This window comes from Protopterus annectens, chromosome 3.part1, assembly GCF_019279795.1.
Source record: "Protopterus annectens isolate FY-2018-M chromosome 3.part1, PAN1.0, whole genome shotgun sequence".
NCBI lineage: Eukaryota > Metazoa > Chordata > Ceratodontiformes > Protopteridae > Protopterus > Protopterus annectens.
In genome coordinates this window covers 1379263745-1379283689 of record NC_056732.1, presented here as the reverse complement: position 1 = coordinate 1379283689, position 19945 = coordinate 1379263745, and the positions used below count along the sequence as shown (strand labels likewise).

General features: G+C 42.3%; 1 protein-coding gene across 1 annotated transcript in view; it reads right to left on the bottom strand.

The window, feature by feature from the left end:
* The window catches only part of OPLAH (5-oxoprolinase, ATP-hydrolysing), a 1902532-nt gene that overhangs the window by 158531 nt on the left and 1724056 nt on the right, over positions 1 to 19945 (bottom strand). The window contains exon 24 of the mRNA XM_044067415.1: positions 19794 to 19945. This exon is cut by the window's right edge and continues 6 nt beyond it. Coding sequence (XP_043923350.1) covers positions 19794 to 19945 — 152 coding nt within the window. The remainder of the gene's footprint in view (positions 1 to 19793) is intronic.

Sequence of the window (19945 nt, the reverse complement as noted above, 5' to 3'; positions counted from 1 at the left end):
AAGCAGTTTCTTAAATCATTCCTGTCATAACCACTGACCAGCATTTTCTCATAATCTCTGTTAGCTTTATTGAGATGGGTATCTTGAGGCAATGTAAGAATTGTCTCATATTGTTTGATGATCACCTAATAGTCAAACAGCATATTGCAGTATGTGAGAAATGTACACATATATTGTCACTGGAGTCCATAATCTTACACACAGACAACTCAGATCCCAGGATTGTCACCAGTACACCACACAACACATTTTACCACAACCCTCATAAAACACAATCCATCATATGCTGAGGTTCTTATGATCAAAATACAATCCATTATATGCTGAGGTGCTTATGATCAATTTACCCGAGCCGAAATAACACAGGCATTAAGAAACCTTAGCAACACTCTCAGTCTTTAAAGATTACCACTTCACATAGCAATAGGAGTTCTAAAGCCATAAGGTAGGCATCTACCCAACCTAATATTCTAGACACAGGTGAGTCAAATGTAAAGCATACAGATGTAATCTCTTACTAGGCTGGGTAAGGAAAAAGTAACAGTTGCATGTTTGGTGGCAGGATCCAACAGATCATACATGCACTAAAGCTCTTGAAAGTACCAGTGTCACTCTGTCATAGTACTTGCAGGTGTTAATAACTTGAGACATACCTCCCTGGACTACATGAAGAGGCCTGATGGTGCTCTTCGACTATGTGAGCCCTGAGCAAATTCCAGCACAAGACAATCTAGACAGCTGCCTAGGGCTGGTGGATGGCTATGGGGTCCATTGCTGGCTATAAATAATTAAAAAAATGTTCGCACATCAGTTATTTTCTAAAATGCTTACCTGTCATTTTAAAAATCCAGCTGGGGACACAGACTAGTTCACAGTGACTTGCTCAGTGTAAAACCCTATCCATTAAGGGTGGGAGCAAGAACCTTAATTCTCCACACCAACCGCACACCATCTTTAATTTTTTGTTGTTGTTGGTTGTAAATCAATGAGAAATGCAGTCTGTCAATGTCAATACATAATTTGGGTTATAACACTTTGGCTAACACTTAGTACAGATGAGTAAGGCTATGAGCTGTTAGACAGCTGCTAGCTGTAGTACATGGTTGGATTCCCTCAGCCTTCATTTGTCTTCTGTGCAAGTCTTACAAGTTACTTCATCAAACAGTACTCCTGTGCTGCTCCTGAAAAGGGACAGTTGTATCAGGTGAGCTGTCGCAGCCTTAGCGAATGCATTATACGTTTGTCGTTTGAATTCCTGCACTCTTCATATAGATTGCAATTAATACTTGTATGCTATCTGAGCGTGAATCACAGCACACCTCTTGTAGTTTAATGGGTAGCCAGATGAAATTTCACTAAATGTGAGTTTCATGGAAAGAGAAATGTAGTATTTGCTTTGCAAAGTCTGTTTTCAATATGGCAGTGCTTTGCTTTATTTAGACAATGGCTGTCAGTGTTTTCTGTAAAATCTGAAATAAGTTTTTAATTAAATAAATCCAAATCTGTGTGACTATTGTAAAAGTAAAGAAGAAAATAGTCTGCAAACTGACAGGTTTGAACAGTAAGTGGGGGAAACATCCAAGTATTGGCATATTGGTATGGCTAAGAAAAAACAAAAATGCAAACTTGTAGTTACGAGCCCAAACTGAATAATGTAAAATCTGTTTTATAAAACGGATTTTACATTATTCAGTTTGGGCTCGTAACTACAAGTTTGCATTTTTGTTTTTTCTTATATTGGTATGGCTGGCAGGGGTCTTATTTATTACTCTGCTTAGGGACCCATTTGCCCATGATCCAACTCTGTTGACTCTGCATGTATATAATGCAATGATACAGACTTATTATCCATTAAAGTAGGCCAGACTTGTACTGACTGATGTCAAAGGAGTTACTTATTCATAATGGCAGAAAAGAAAAAGGGAGGTCAAAAATGAGATGTAGAAGTCCTGTAAGCATGTTACCCCCCCCCCCCCAAAAAAAAAAATAACATCATGCTGTAAGCAGTAATATTTCTAATTTTTGTACGACTTGTGTGTTGTTGAACAAAAATTTGCCTTGTTCATTGCACTATAGAATTAAATCATTATTAGTACTGGATTGTAAAATATAGTCTAAAAGCATTGCATTTTAGTAATATATTTTACAGTACCTTGTTTACAACCTACAGCAACTGCAAACGAGGTTGGCATTTGTCAGGTCACACAGTATGCATTATTTGGAATGATGTTCAGAACCATCTAATCTTCAGCATCAACTATGTGGTCATTGTTGTATATAACTGAGATACAGTTTTCTCTACAAGACTGGATTACAAAGGATTTTTGTATTTAGTTATAAGGTTTTGCTCTAGTAGCGAGCACAGAGGATTAAAGCTCCAACTTGTCAATGATCTGCTTCCTCTTTCAAGGGCACAAGGTTTGAATCTTTCCACCTTCATTTACCTACTGTGAAACATTGCACAAGTCACTTAACCAGAAAGTGATTTGGAGTACTTGGCATTTTGGGCTAGGTTCCTTCAAGGTCTTCAGGACTATATGTCTAGTAACTTTGAAATTGCTGCCATTGTTTGCCAATCATTCTATATTGCATAGCTGATTTAGTTCAGGAAATGTTCTGTTAATATCACAAGCACACCGTTTTTAATGCAGCACACTGGCAATTTATTCTTCAAGGGCAGCAGGCACTGCATTTGTAGATGAAGCACTGAAAAGCAAAGTTGTTTTGCCAGCAAAAAGCTCTGTATTAGTAGTAGTTCTCTTTAATGTGGAATTATTCAAATGATTTTTACTTCTGCGGAGATTGTGTATATTGACCTAGCATTGTTATTGGGTGGTTAATATGTCTTATGCTCTCAAATACTCTTCTGTTTAAGATGTGCTACATATGGTTGGATCTTATGGCAAGATACTTGTGATATTTATAAAATTTCAAGTTCAAGTTCATTCAAAGCTACCACAAAGGTAGATGTAATTTTCTAGCGGTGTCAATGATGTAAGACCACACTCACGTTTGATGCAGAATGCTATGGGGTCTATTCCCACAGCAGGTAGATGAAGTGCTGACATTGCAGTGCAGCAAAAGAGGACATATTATACCAGCGTCTTTAAGATGGTGGTAGCTGTAAATAATCCCAACGGCAACTATCAATATCAAAAAGAGTAGGGACCACTTAATTAACACAACATAGATAAAACATTATTTACATATTTACAGATACATATCTACACATTCCTAAATACCATCATCATTCTTCTTCGTCCATAATTGGCCCACACTCTTCCTTCCACAATCATAATGCAGTTTTCCCAATGTATCAGCCATAGTCTTCTTCCCATTAAACAACATTTCATCACATCTTTTGTTCCAAATAACCATTCTTTCAAACATTAATTCAAAGTATTTACAAAACACTCTCTTTGCTGGTCCTGTAATTGTTTGTACATTTCACACAATATACCATCTGGACCTAATAGTGAATCAGCATTAACTCTCCCAAGTACTTCATCCAATTCCTTAATAATAATTTATTTTTGAAAGTCTTCCTTAACTTGTTCTTGATATTTTTTTCTTTGCGTTCTCTCTTATTTTCTCTTTTTACTCTTGTATGTATTTTCTATATGCTGTACTACAATACTCAATTTGCTCTTGTGCTCTTTTTTACCTCTCCTTTTTTATTTTAATTTCCCTAACTATACTAATATCCTCCTTTACTATTTTACCCATGTAATGCAGACAGCTCCTACCTTTTCCTTTGTAAATAACTTCACTGCTTAAACAGAAATGTTCTACAATTTTCTTGTTTTGTTTTATATATTTCCTTTTCCATATCATAATACTCTCTTGCATTCATCTCAGTCTTTCCAAACTTCACTTTCTCTTCTTTTCTTACATCATCCTTCTATAGAAAAAAAAGTTATCTTACCATAACGTTCCATCTGTGCTGTCGATCTTCACTTATCCTTGACTGTAGATTCAATTCCGTATATCTGAACCGACTCTGCCATTATTCCAGCTCATGCCCTCCAAAACTCTCGAGCTAAACTTTACCCATAATGCTCCTCGCAGGATTACCTCAAATCAGGTTTGCATAAAACAGTGACAGACAGGAAGTAACAGTCCAGAAACCATATCTGTTTTCCTAAAAAGGGAAAGCTTTTGGGAAACATCCATTTCACCAAGAAACCAAAGGGCAGGGAGTAGGAGGGGTGGGGATGTCAAGGATAAGTGAAGATTGACAACACAGATGGAACTTTATGGTAAGACATAACTTCTTTATCTGATGCTGTCAATCTTCACTTAATTCTTGACTGTGGGACAGAGTCCCCAACTACCTAAATCCTGGGAGGTCCCACAGAAGAATATTCCTGAGCACCATCAAGCCAAATGACACTCGTCCCCTAGAGACCAGATCCAGCTTGCAATGAGTAAGAAAGGTATGAGGAGATGCCCGGGTAGCCACTGCACAAATATCATCAACAGAAGCTCTGGAATGAAAGACTGCAGAAGTGGCTACTGCCCTTGTTGAATGTGCTTTAACAGGTCCTGGTAGTTGCACTTTCTTTTTGTTATTAATGAAAGTTATACAGTCTTTAAGCCATTCAGACAGAGTAATTTTAGAAACAGGTACCCCAGTTGGCTGTAGATGGCACTACCTATAATCGGGTCTATATTATATGCTCAAAGAGACTTTTCTTCGATCATATAATTATCGACACCTAAAGAGCGAATGCTGCAAAGCGTAAATGGCCATGTCTTCAAATTTTTTCCTCGGGGAAAAAATTCAGTTGGCTGTTATCAGGAATTGCAGTTTTCCCCAATGCAGAGCAATGTCAGAGTTGGTATATTTAGTTGGGGGTGGGGGGGCAAAGCCCCCCACTTCATTATAGGTTCATAGGTTAGTACTAGGCTATCAGCCCTAGGGCCTATACAAGCCTAGCCATAACAATTCCTGGATATTTCTTCGCACACTATTTACTTCCCTGGACCCCTGTCTAGCAGGGCGACTGACGTGATCCCCAGGGTGAATTTCCTATCTCCCATCCAATCGTCAAGGTTCCTTTTGAAGAGTGCCAAGGAGGCGCTCTGCTTGACATGTATGGGCAGTCTATTCCAGAGTATGGGGAGTCTCTGGGTCAGGAACCTATCCCTCCAGCATGTTTTGTTCATTGAGATGACAAGGTTTAGATCCCTGGAGCGTGTGGCTCTGAGGGATTGGGATTTCTTTAAGTGGAGCATGTCCAACAGCTCAGAGTTTGACATGGCCTTGTATGTTAAGCAGAGATCGCCTCTGAGTAGACGATATGCCACAGAGTATAGCTGGAGTTTTTTTAGACGGTAGCATAGGGCATCTGCTTTAGGCCTGTGATTCTTTTAGTGAGGTATTTCTGTGGCCTTTCCAGCTGTTGTAGATGTCTTGTGAGGTACATACCAAATGGGGTGTTGTACTCTATAATGAGTCTAATGAAGGATGAGTACAGTAGGACAATGACCTCCTTTTTTCTGGATGAAGAGCCCTTAGTGATGCGGTGTGCCACATAGAAGGATTTCCTGACTGTTGTGGTGATGTGGTTATCGAAGGTGAGACCGCTGTCCACCTGTGTCCCTAAGTCTCTCATCACACTTTCGGTGCTTATTGTACTGCCACCTATGTGGTAATTCATGGGTACATGTTTTTTTCCCAAGGGGGATAACTATTCTTGGCATTTAGCTTGAACCCATGGCTCTGGCACCAAGCATCCATTTCTGTAAGGTCCTTTTGAAGAATATCCACATCATTTGGGGATTCAATAATGGCTCCCAGTTTGCAGTCATCTGCAAACTTTGTTAGCCAAAGTCCCTTAGTGTTGGCCTGTACTTCAGAGAAGTAGATGCCAAATAGGAGCGGTCCCAGGACTGAACCCTAAGGTACTCCACATGTCACTTGGCTGGAGCTGGATTTGGTGTTGGCTACTTTTACAGTTTAGGGGTTTGAAGTTTGTGTTTTTTTGTGTACGGCCCTGGAATTTTTTCCCCAAGGAAGAAATTTGCAGATGTGGCCGTTCTCACTTTAGAGTGTTTGCTCTTTAGGTGTCGATGACTACATGTTTGAAGAAAAGTCTCTTTGAGCATATAATATAGACCCCTTATAATCAGCCAGAAGAAATAGCAAACCTGCTGGCCAATAAATTCATCTCAAATTTCAACTCCTCATCACACTCACAATGAAATACCCTCTACCATTCCATTGCCTGTTATCACAAAAAAAAAGAAAAGAAAAAAGTTGTCACTGTACTCTCTAAAGCTAGAAACATGGCATCAATGGGCCCTAATGGAATCCTAGGGTGCCTATTAAATTGCTTGAAACATGACCTAGCAGACCCACTCAGATCGCTATTTAACCACAGTCTCCAGACAGGCTTTGTCCCAATAGAGTGGAGGACAGCAACAGTAATCTCTTTGCACAATGGGGGTGACATCAACGGACCCAAGAAACTACCAACCCATAAGTCTGACTAGGCTCATATGCAAGGCTATGGAAAGGACAATCATGGGCCTGATTAACAATGACACAGGAAATCTCCAGACTCTAGAAGTGATACAGTTTGGCTTCGTCAAGGACAGATCCTGTCTGGTCAATCTGGTGGACTTCCTTGAGAAGGTAACCAAGGCCATGGATGAGGCTAAGTCAGTGCTTACTGCCTACCTTGACCTGACCAAGGCATCTGACACAATACCCCATTCAGGTATTATAGATAAACTCACAAAATTGGGCATAAACCTCTATGTCACCAGATGGATAACCAAATGGTTCACAGATAGGACACAAGTTCTTAAAGTGGGGGAACTGACATCCAGAAAGTCACCAGTGGTGTACCACAGAGCTCAGGGATGGGCCTCCTTATTTGGGATACACTTCTCGGATGTCAAGGCAAATGTAGACGGCCTTTGGCTGACAACATTTTTTGAAGAGTGCAAGTTGGGGGCAATCACTGACTTCCCAAATGATGTTGATATCTTACAGAAAGGACTGATGCAGACTAATGACTGGTATCACAGCCATGGCCTCAAACTAAATGCGAAGAGGTGCATAATAATACCCTTTGGGAAATCAAATACCCCTGCAAATTACAACATTGATAACACCCCCCAAAGAGTTGGAACCAGTGATGACAGATCTAGGTACTCAGATAGATAGTAATCTGAAATTTGACTACCACGTGTCCACGGTGGTGAGGAAATCCTTCCATGTGGATCAGATTATAAGTAAAGGCATGGTATCCGGATCCAAAGATGTCATACTAACACTGTAGTTGACCCTCATCTGACCAAAAACAGAGTACAATGCTCCCTTTTGCAACAGCTGGAGCATCCTCCGATGTTTCCCTCCAACACAAATACTGGGTATAACCAACAGGTCATATGCAGACCGATTAAAAGTCCTATCACTGTCTTCAGTTTCCTACAGATTACTGAGGGTTATTCTATGCCTGACCTACAAGGCAATCTCTAACCCAACCCTGATGAAAATGTTGCATATTCACAAAACTAACTGCACAAGAGTTAACTAGCTCTAAGTATGATCTCTGACATGAACAGATCGTGGTGAAGAGACAGGTATGTGTCCCAGAGATTGCCCCTCCTCTGGAAAAGGCTTCCTATTCACATGGAGGAGAGAGAGCCCTTCCCTGACCATCTTTAACTGCAATCTGTACCAACAGATGGGAAATCACAAATTCACTACTAGGGTAGCGCCTACCCCCCCCCCCCCTTATGGACACAGGCAGCCTGAAAAAATTGTCAAAACCCTGATTGTTAACCCTTGTTCTCTTTCTTTTAGGGATAGAAAACTGGGTAAAATCTGGGTAAAACTGGCTAGGCTTGTAAGGGCTCTTGATCTGTTAGCCCAGTAATCTCCTATGAACCTGTGACTTGTTTCCTTTCTGCCCAACTCACTATCACTTCTGAAAACCTTTTCCATCATATCCAACCACAAAATCTCAGACTCTTCTCCATGATCCCCTCTGTCCAGTAAACTAACCAGTTTTTTTATTAGGCAAACCTCCAGAAGCAATTTTACTTACAACTTCTTCAAAATCCTGAGGTTTAAATTCTGTTTGACACTGACTGTTTGTACTAACCACTTGTTTTTCAATAGTTTTCTGACCGACTGACAGAACTACACTGCTGTCACCAACAGAACAATTCTCTTCTCCCTCCATTACTGTACAGCTTCTCTTAGCTAACTCAGTGCAAAAGCCGGAAGTGCAGCAGCAACAGTGTTCCCTCACAACCAAAAGAGTAAAGAAAGTTTCCCAATGCCCTGGCTACCATAGATCTCCCCTGAAATTAGGCCACTAGCCTGGTGGGGCAAATCAATCAACAAAGAATAAATAAAAATATCTTCATAAGAATAAGGGGTGTACACAGTTAAAGTGGCTATAACTGCTGTTCAGAGCTGGGGGGGTCTCTGTGGATGAAAGTACCTTTATGCTCTTATCATCTGATCATTTTTAAACAGTCTTTTTCCTGGCTGTACAGGACTAGTGTGCATGTGTGCAAATTAAGTCATAATATTTTGGCTACTTTGTTTTTGTGTGAAATAAATTTGATATACGTGACTTTGGTTATTATTCATTTTTTGACATTGACACTGACATCTGAGAAAGATGCAGTTAACAATGTAGCTACAATTGCTGGGTTTGAGGGATGTCTGTGGATAAAAATGACCCTGACAACGTCTATTAGTCTGTCTTTGCAGGAGTAGTGTGTGCATCTAATTAAATCAAGTTGGAATACAGTGGCCATTTTTATCACAATCAGATATTATGTGTACACCATAGATAAAATCGCAGCAATTCTTGAGTACTGATATTGACGAATTATAATGGCAGCAGTTTGAGTGGCCTTTTTTAGTTGAAATGCTCCGAATGGATACATTTGTCATTACTGGTGCATACATTATTTCCTCTGCTTCCTAGAAATATGTTCAAATTTAAAATGCACCTAAAAATGTCGCTGCATTAAACAAGCAATATAATTTAATTGCAAACAATCGGGAAGGTGAATCAAAAAAACACATCCACTTATGCATGAACCCAAAAATGTGTGTGGTGGTGGGGGATTGAGGAATGACATAGTTTAAAAACCAAAGCCCAAGTTAACCTGTATCTGTCCACTGGCCAGATGTATTTTCAGTGAATGTCAGTTTTAATACATTTCCAATGAAGAGTTTTAATGCATTTGTGATGAAAGTTTCAATGAATGTGAGTTTCAAGGAAAGAGAAGCTTTCTGTTGTTCATGCTAAGTCTGTTGTCAATTTGAGACTTATGTTTTGTTTAGCAAATGGCCGTTAGTGTTTCTGTTCTGCAAATTTGAAATAAAAGTTTTAAATTAAATCTAAATCTCTGTAATAATTTTAAAAGTATAGAAGAAAACAGTATGCACACTGACTGGTTTGAACAGTGTTTGTGGTAAGTGGGGAGAGACAGCCAAGTAATGGGATACTAGAATAGCTGCAAGGGGTGGAGGAGGGGCTGATCCATAAATTCTGCCTAGGGCCCCGTCCGACCATGATCTGGCTGTGTGTGTCCCAAGCAGGTAAGAGCTTAGCAATGAGCAGCATTCTATTTCTGCTAAGGTGCTGCAATCTGAGCAAAAAAAAAAATTAGTTTATTAATTGGCTTAGATTTTGGTGTCATTTGAAGGGGTTACATTATTTAGTAACCTGGCAGGATATGTTCAACAGACCATGCTGCTTCACCAAGAATGGTCTGCACTTGTCTAAACTAAGCGTACAAATACTGGCTAAAAAATTGTCCACCCCCATGGTGCCTTTTTTTAGGCAATGCTAACTAGATTAACCTACCAATATAATGAAAAGAGCAGAGGAAAATATGAAGGGACTACTGATTAATGATAGTAGCCTAAACAAGAAACTCCACTTACTACAAGCCCACCTCACCCTTGAGGGCACTGATGTCTGTGTAGTGACTGTTGAAATTGACAGACAGTGCTCCAGCTGTGCAAGACTACGATGCCTTCCACACATTTAGATCCCCCACTACATAGGTTGGGAAAAAAGGTACAGGTGTATCAATCTTCATTCAGAAGAGACTCACATCAGGACCAGTCAAGCAACATAATGCATTAAACCTCTTTCATGTCAAACTCACCATTAGTAAAGTTCAATATTATATTCCAGCCAGCTATAGAACTCCATCTATGCCCCAAGTCAGCATAACACATATTTACAGAAACTTGAGTCACTCGTAAATAAACCCAATACTATTTTCCTAAGTGACATATACCACCACTAGTGTGCTAACACAAACATCCCTGGACTTTGTCAATATAAATGCTCTGGAACAACTACTCAAAAGTACCCACTGGGGGAAACAACAGCCTGGACCTTGTCCTTATTAATGCAGGGAAATCCTGATCCATCCTTGTGTATTATCATCATCACTTGCCAGGCATACCTCTCAACCTGGAATCATGAAAAGTCTGGGCAAAGGCTCATGAAAAATAGGTACAACTGACCAAAAATCTGCATGCTAATTAACATAAGGTTTGCATACATAATTATGCAACCTCGCTCACTCAGATGGAATTGTAGGATACCAACTTTTAAACAAACTAAAGAACAGACAAAATATGATCATGAAACACAAAATAATCAGAACAGTATTTTATTTATATTAATATTTTAACTTGTATCAAACTTTGAACTTGTGCGAACTGCAAAACTAAAATACAATTTGCTTTTATAAAAATAAAATGAACTGCTTCAGACTTCAACAGCCAGAAAATAAATGAGCTGAAATTAAACAGAAGAAATCAGCAGATAGGTAGATTTACAGACGGAGTGCTTTTTGGCAAATGTTCTTTCAAAGCAGAAATGTGTAGCAATTAACTGAATTCAAATATAACTGTAATACCTTAGAATATATGGATTTAGCTAACACTAGGAATACATTCAATACAATTTCTATAGAGATTATCAATATGAAACAATATTTTTCTATGGAAAATATTTAAGCAATCTATTGCAGAACTATCCATACAAACCATTACCTTTGAAACACTTACATTTAGGCTCATGTGCTATCATTGCCTTTAGCTTTTTTTTTAAAAAAAAATGACATTATTCCCCCTTTGTCTAATTTTCTGAGATACATTTCTACAGGATTCAGGGCCAGTTTTAGAAAATGCTTTTTCATTAATGGTAAAGATTAAAGGGAGATCTCATTAGTTTAGTTTCCATGTTGTCTCTAAATGAATAAGAGGATAATTTAAACATAAATTTACTTTGCAAAGGTGCACAGAAACTCTCATATAAAAGTTTAAAAGTCAGACATTTTCACAAAAATGTCTCCTGTAGTAAATGGTAACCATTTTTTTTTAAATGTGTATCAATGATGTTCACTGGGAAGGGAGAAGATAATGAACCTTAGGATTTAGATTTTTGGTGACTTGCAGTACGTGGGTTTTGTGGTAAAAGTAGGGCACTTAATGGCAGGCAATATTCTAATCTTAGCAAAAAAGAAGTTATGTCTTACCATAATGTTCCATCTGTGTTGTTGATCTTCTTTCATTCATTACTGATGGGTTATCAGCTCCGTCCTCGGAACCGAGCCGGCCTCATACCAAGCTCGCGTCAGCCAAAAACTCTCAAGCCAAGATCCTGCCCAGAATGCTCTGCTCCCTGTTACCTCAGATCAAGTTTGCAAGTTGATAGACAAAAGTAGAGGCTACCTCTGGTCATAACAGACTTACAATAATGGAAAAAAGGAGCATATGAGATCAACCAGGAACCTCCGGAGGGGGACAGAGGGTGGGAAGTAATGAATGAATGAAGATCAACAACACAGATGGAACGTTATGGTAAGACAAAACTTCTTTATTTAATGTTGTTATTACTTCGTTCATTCCTTACTAATGGGACAGAGTCCCCAGCCACCTGTATCTCTGGGCGGCCCTCATGGAAGGACATTCCTGAGCACCATGGAACCAAAAGAAGCTCTTCCTCTGGAGGCCAAATCCAATTTGTAATGAAGGATAAAAGTATGGGGTTTGGCCCAAGTCACAGCTGAGCAAATGTCATTGAGGAAAGCCCTAGCATGGAAAAGTTGCCATAGACCTTGTAGAATGGGCTTTCACTTTGTGAGGCAAGGTGATGCTGTTCTTGTTGTAGATGAAGGCAATGCAATTTCTCAACCATGACACCAACGTAACTTTAGAGACAGGATGACCTAGCCTTGGTCCAGAAATAGTTGGTCTGATTTATGGGTAGATTTTGTTCTGTCCAGATAAAATTGTAATTGCCTGTGAACATCTAGGGAGTGTAGGCAATACTCTCCCTTGTTAGAATGATTAGGAAAAAATACTGGGAGGTCAACAGACTGCTCTGACACCACTTTCAGTAAAAAGGAAGAATTAGTTCTCAGTGATACTTTATCCTTATGGAAAATAAGGTAGGGACGTTTGATGCATAAAGCTTGAAGTTCTGACAGACATCTGGCCGATGTGATTGCAACCAGAAACAAAGTTTTCCAAGAGAGGTACTTTAAATCACATAAAGACGCAGGTTCAAAGGGGGGGAGCTGTTAGGGCTTGGAGAACCAAGGCCAAATCCCAAGGTTGCACTGGTTTTCTAAAGGGAGGTTTTAGGTGAAAAACGCCCTTCAAGAAAGTCTTACAGAGTCTGTGTGACATGAGAGAAGAGTCCTGAAAGCCAATGTGGAAATTAAGAGATGGCAGCTAAATGAACACGAATAGTAGAGGCTGACACCCCAGATTGAAACAGATCTGATAAGTAATTTAATACCACCAAAACTGGGGCTGACAAGTGGTCCAATTGTTTGTTTGCTGCCCATAGTATAAACCTTTTCCATTTGCTGAGATAGATTAGCCTGCTGGATGATTTATGAGATGCAATAAGAATATTGCTCACCGGGGAAGAGAGGTTATCCTGCCTGGCAATCATAGGAAGTGGTGAAACCAAGCTGTCAGCTTCAGGTTTGTTAGACTGGGGTGAGTCAGACCGTGCAGACGGGAGATCAACATTGAGGATGGATTGAAAATCCATGGTCGATCTAGCAGGTGAAGCCAAAGGAAGGGGAACCAAACTTGTCAAGGCCAATATGGAGCAATGAGGATCACTCTGCTCTTCAACTGCTGTGCTTTCTTCAGAAACTGGGAGATGACGGGTAGAGGAGGATCAGCATAAAGCAAACCCGAGGGCCAAGTGTGGACTAGAGCATCTCTCAGTGACTGCCCCTGAGGGGGGAATCAGGGCAAAATAGTTGCTGCACTTGTAGTTGATTGGGGAGGCAAATAGGTTGCAGCAAGGCTGGCCTCAGCGGTTAAAAGTTTTTGCTGCTATCACAGGATTAAGGGACCACTCGTGAGGTTGTAGAATGCACCTGCTCAATTTGTCCACTATCACACTGGAGCTCCCGGGAATGTGCATTGCAATTAGAAAGCGGTTTGAAGCTATCGCTCATTGCCATATTCTCAAGGCCTCTCAGCATAACGGATAAGATCTGGTGCCCCCTTGCTTGTTGATGTACCAGACCACTGACATGTTGTCTGATTGGATCGCAACAGTCCCTGACGGAAGGATGGCGTGGAAAGCTTGCAATGCTAATAGCACCACCCTCATTTCCAGAACATTGATATGCAAATGGGCCTCTGTCTCCAACCAGGTGCCTTGGACCGAGTTTCCCTGACATAGCCTCCCCACCCCATCAGGGAGGCGTCTGTGATCACCGTGGCTTTTGGCTGATGGGGGCTGAAGGGGCGAGACCACTCTTGGGGATTTTGAGACTTCCACCAGAGCAAATCTTGCTTGCATCTCTGAGTTACACTTATCTGAAAAGACAAAGGATGCTGCAGAGGGTACCACTGAGTAAGAAGTAGCCACTGAAGAAGTCTCATGTGGAATCTGGCCAGAGAAACAATGGTGATCAAGGCTGCCACTGACTCCAAGAGTTGGAGTATGGACCAAGCAGAGGATTTGTGGTGACAGATTAGTGGCTGAACCTGTTGTCTTATTCTTTGAAGTCTGTGATCTGGAAGAGATGCTGTGCAATTCCTCATGTACAACAGAACCCCAATGAATTCTAAAGATTGTGCAAGGGTAGTGTTGGACTTCTCCCAGCTTATAGTGATTTCCAGGTGCTGAGCTGTGAGAAGAGTGTAGTCTAGGGCTTCTTCCAGTAGACGCTTGGTGGGGGTGGTAAGGAGCCAGTCTAGGTATGGAAACGCCTGGAATCCTTGAAGTCACAGGTGAGCGATGACCACTGCCATGCATTTGGTGAACACTCTGGGGGCCGTAGAGAGACTGAAGGGCAATGCTCGAAATTGGTAGTGACTGGGTCCTATGCAGAAGCGGAGGTATCTTCTTGAGTGCTTGTCCATTTTTATATGGTAATACACATCTTGAAGATTTACAGAGCACATCTAATCGTCTTCTTCCAGAAGAGGAAGGATAGACTGAACCGTGACCATCGTGAATTTCTCTATTTTTACAAATTTGTTTAATTTGCTGAGATCCAGAATCGGTCTCCAGTCCGCTGTCTTTTTTGGCACTAAAAAGAACCTTGAGTAAAAACCGGATCCTGTCTGGTCTGGGGGGACCATTTGGATGACTCTTTTTTGTAGCAGCTTTCGGAGTTCATGTGCTGCTCCTTCCCTTTGAGTGAGTGGGACATCGGGTAAGTCTCTGGGTGAGGTGGGACAGAGATGGAAGGGAACGTGGTTGCCTCTGGATATTATCCGTTGTATCCAAGAATCGGAGGTTATGGTTCGCCAGGCAGTGGGGTACAAGGAAAAATGACCCCCCCGACAGCTTCCAGAGGTGATCAGTCGGGCAATGCTTCAGGAGCGCTGGTAGGGTTGCCCAGAGAAAGAATCTCTAGAACCCCAGTTTTGCAGACCTCTCCTGCCACGAAAGGGGCATCTTCCATTAGAGTTTCCCCCTCTGCCTCTAGGGGAGAACTTGGCACGTGCATCACGGAAAGAGCCCTGTGATTTTCTGTGCCACATTTTCCTGCTCCTCTGATATCTGGAGTAGAATCATTGAGGGGTGGAGTGTCGGACACCAACGGCAGACAGGGTCTTGCCATCTTGTTTGCACCTTGCCAGCGTATCTTTAACCTTGGTGCCAAACAATGAAGCGGCCTCAATAGGGGTGTTCATAAAGGAAGCCTTAAAGGAGTCTGCAAAGTCGTAAAGGAGCATCCAGGCATGACGTCTCATGACTATACCTGTGCCTGCCGCTCTAGCCGCTCCTTCCATTGAATGTGAAATAAGGTGCATGGAAGAAATGGATATTGATTCTAGGGTCGCTATCTCAGAAGCTACATTGCCGCTCACCTCATCAGAAACAGCTCCTGCCAAGGTTTCAGAGAGTTGGTTGATAAGGTCTCTCTGGAGCCTTGTAAAGTGTACCAAGTAGTTCAAGGACCTTACAGCGAAGGTCGATGAAGAAAACACATGCTTCCTGAGTCTATCGCCCGGGACTCCTTATTGGGCGGATGGACAGTCTGGCTCGCCACCACCATGGCATCTACTGGAAGACCTTTTGACCAGTGGGGATGCTCAGCAGGGGGAGATAAAATCTTGTCAGGCCTCTGAGGTATAGCTTCCAAGGTGTCAGGAGCCTTCCATGCATGCTCGACGATGAGCTGGACAAGCTCATCGGCCGGTGGGGTAACCCAGGAGGTAGGTGGCCGGGCACAAAAGGCCTGCAGGAATATGGATTCCTCTGAGGAAGGGTTGGAGGACTTCAAGTCATTCCTCTGTCTTGGGATCTCGAGGATGTACTAAAGGACACCTCATCAGAGGGTGACCGTGGGGACCCTTCCCCATCATCAAAGTCTGTATCTTTGGTCAAAGACTCCTCAGTAGAGTCCATGTGCTTCCTATTGCAAGAAGCCTTGCAAGGGACTTCCTCAGTGGGGAGCTCTGGGGAAGATTGCAAAGAGAGGATCTCCTGAGGGGGAGAAACCTGAGGCCCTTGTGCCCGGGGTCCGGTGGTTGTGGCCTGCGACAGTTGTGGCACAGAGGGGGGCGAGGACTCCAACAGGGAGGTTTTGCCAATGGAGACAAGTGCCCTCTCCATGGCCTGGATGGCCGGACTGCCTGAAGAGGGATCGGAGCCTGGAACTGAGCACGACAACCTCGGAACTGGGGTCACATCCCGCTCCGATGAGCTGACCCCCAGATCAGGAGTTTCAAGAGGACTTGGAGCATGAGTGGAGGAGGATTCCTGGAGGGTGCCACAGAAAAAGTTGGCATGGAACCAAGAATGCCTACCCCCATAGCACAGCCACTAGCCTGAGAAAAGCCCGGTGCCCAGTGCACCAAGGGCCACAAGGACGACTCCTGCTCCAAAGTGAGGTCCACTGTTGGTGTCAAAGGAAGGGGAGTTGCTGCTGGAGGAAGGGGATTCGATGCTTCCCTGGAAGTCAAAGAAGGAGTGTAAGTTGGAGCCTGTAGAGAAATACAGTCACCTGAAGAGTGAACACAGCTTTAGATGGTTGAGAGAGACACCTGGCCACAAGCAACTGGTCGACAAGCCGCAACACATCCTGTTCTGAGAGGTTCCTGGTCGACCTCATAGAGAGACCTGAAGGAGATTCTGGCCTGTCTAAAAAGAGGCTATACTGGCTTCCCACAAACAGATCCAGGGAAGAAGAGTACTTAGTCCTTGCTAGTTCGTGTAGTGCAGATCCCGGAACCAAGGGTGTCTGCACCGAGGAGAATGGTATTGAGATTATCTGCGCCGACAGCGGCAGTGCCATAGGTGTCAAGGTTGTCTGCACCATAAAGGGCAGTGTGGTAAATGCCTGCATTGATGAATATGGTGTCATCAAGAGAGGTGTCTGCATCAGTAACAATGGTGCCGAAAGAGAATGCACCAAACAGCATGTCTGTGCCGAAGGTGTCTGCACCGTAGAGGGCAGTAGCGCTGAGGATGACAGCATCGGCAAGGACAGAGCCGAAGGAGTCTGCACCAACGGTGCAGAAGGAGACTGTACCTGTAGAGATGGTGCCAATAAAGGCTTTGACGAAACTGTCGGTGCCGTAAGTGTCTGCACCGGGAACTCCGGTGGCAATAAAGAGGACATAGCTGGAGTGAGAATCAACTGGGGTGGTGCTGAGGCTGGGGCCAAAAGGATCACAGATGGCAGTGCCGGGTTTGAAATTTTTACCTTTTTTGAGTCGACTCCTTGCAATCTCCACAGGGAGATGAAGTGACTGACCTCGAGAAGGAGGAAGAAGAATGCCTCTTAATAGGAGAAGCACATTATTAGAGTGGAAGAACAAGATGTAGTGACATACAGGACCATTCTTAAACAGCCCTTGCCCCTTAACAGTTCCAAAAGTGCTGCCTTCCAACTACGCCAATGATACAGAAATAGCTTTTATGCCATTTTTAACTCAAGTTGCAAGACACAGTCCCAACAGTCAGTAAACACTGTATAGCTGACAGCAGCCTGCATGAAAAAGTCACCTAATCTCCTCACTCCCTTACCTGAGTACCCTTGCCAGCTCCATAAGGATGGCATGATGAGTACCCTTACAAAAGTTTTTCACTATTTCACTGACTTGTCCTGTGGGTGCCAAACCATTCCTAAAGGAGCCCTAAAAGCAACCATAGTCACTAAAAAGAAAAAATAGAGGTGACACTATTATTCTGCCCACTTAACTGCAGCATTAAGACTAAAAATTTTAGTATTTACTGAATGCATGACTAGGTATGTCTGTCCTCACTAAACGCTGCCCACTCCACTGTGGCTTGCAAACGGTTAGGAATTATTTTCATCCTACATGCTTTCACAGACAGTCATGCACTAGTTCACATCAGCCACCCATAAAAATTGTAGTGCTTACTGATTGGATGAATGGGTATGTCTCCTCACTAAACCCTGCCCACTCCACTGTAGCTTGCAAAAGGTCAAGAATCCTAGGTGCTTAGTTCACATCAGCCACCCATAAAAACTGTTAAAAAAAAAAAAAGAAGAGGAGGAGGAGAACAAAATTGGGTTTTGGAGGGGCCACTCGGGAATTCATGGCACCCATTCTTTTGCCCTTAAAACTGGTAAATTATGAGAAATGCAGTATGGTTGAGAGATATGTTGCCAGGTCAGACCGTGAAGTGGTTTCCCCCCACAAAATAAAAAAACTGAGACCCTAGTTGTTGTCCCTAGCAAATTTCATATCCCCATAACTCAGAAAATTCCAGTGAGTATGTGGAAACTTACTATTGATATCTTATACCAGCATGTCAATAACTGCACAGAAGCAGCTGTATCCTGTAGGATCACCTCCCTGGTGGAACCACAATATCAATAAGCTCCATTAACAAAAGGAAAAGAATTATGGCCATAAATAAGAAAAGTAATAGCCATCATACTAAAAACACATTAATTAAAAAAATAAGCAACTTGGGAGCTAAATTAAATCCACCAAAGGCAAGTCCGAGGCAAAAATAGCTACCCAAGCATGATCTATCTATGCCCTAAACAACAGTGTTCAACCTCAGCCTCCACACACTTTGTGACTGAGAGGAGGACAGCAACAGTCATACCTCTGCACAAGGGCAGGCCCTCCAATGGCCTTTCAAGTCACAAAAAGAATACATGGACTAAAACACCAGTCCTACATGGACCACCTTAAAACAAGTATTTGAGCAAGGACAGTCACTTGCAAATTGACAAGTGGTAACAAGTATTATTCCATCCAAACAAAGAGAACCTCTTCCCCTAAGCAGGGAGAGAGAGAGAGATTTCACTGTCTTGATCTATCTCAGAGATCGGGGCTACTGAATTAGCGGAGTATCCTGTCCTGGAAAAAACAGGGCAAAGGTGAACCCCAAATACAGTTTCTGGGATGAGTATCAGTGTTTGGATGACTTATTAGGGAAAAAACATGTGACGAAAGCAAGTGGTTACTGGGAGGGTACTTAGGTCTTTCAACATCTGTTGATGTAGATGACAAGGAAGAGCTTAACCCTTTGGTAGATGAGGGGAAGCCAGTGACTCTGGAATCCTGCAAGGCCACCTTGGGGGCAGACTTGCCTCCAGAAGGATCTGACTGATGCCAGCCATATATAACCTTCACTTTCTCAAGGTAGTCTGGCACTGTCTTAAGATTGCAAAAGGAACCCTCCTGCAATCTTTGTGCTAGAAACTTTCACCACTGCCATCTTGCAAAATATAAAGCAGGTTAACAGTTTCTCTCTCTCCATGTCTGTTTGACTGAGTTGAAATGCTTGAATTTACAAAAGTGCTTTGAAACAAGCTCTTCTCCCAAACAATAAAGGCGGCACCAGTGTACGTTTCTACTTGTGAAATGGGACCCGCATGAATACTTTGATGGCTTGTATGGCTTTGGTGTCAAATGTGAGAACTTTGTCACAAAGAATATCTGGACCAAGATTTGAGCTGTATGAGGAGAAGAAAATAATAGACTGGTGCAGGAGCTAAGCACATTCCCCCAGCTCTGCCAATGACATCACAATGTACGCCAGCAGGAGTCAAGCAAGCCAATGACCACGGTAGCTAAAGAGATAAAAAAATAGGGAAACTGTGAACTACAGAAGAGGAAACCCCATCAGTCTGCACACTGAAGAGACCTCTCAACATCAGATGCATAACTGCTCATTCCACCTTCCCTCCATTTCTATCAACTTGAAAAGTACTAAATACTATGAGGACACAAAGTTGGCATACACATAATTTTTGACAATATAGTTTGACTTTTTGGAATGGAGTGCAAGATCTTGTATTGCTTGCCTTACCTCTTTTCTAAGATTTCTGGGTCTGTAATGCGGGTGTTGGTCATGTGTGTGTGTACCCCACTCTGTCCATGCCAGTATGGTCCAGCACCTGCTCCACCTGCAACAGTTTCATAGTAGCCAACATTGTCATTGCCAAATGTGATATTGTTCAT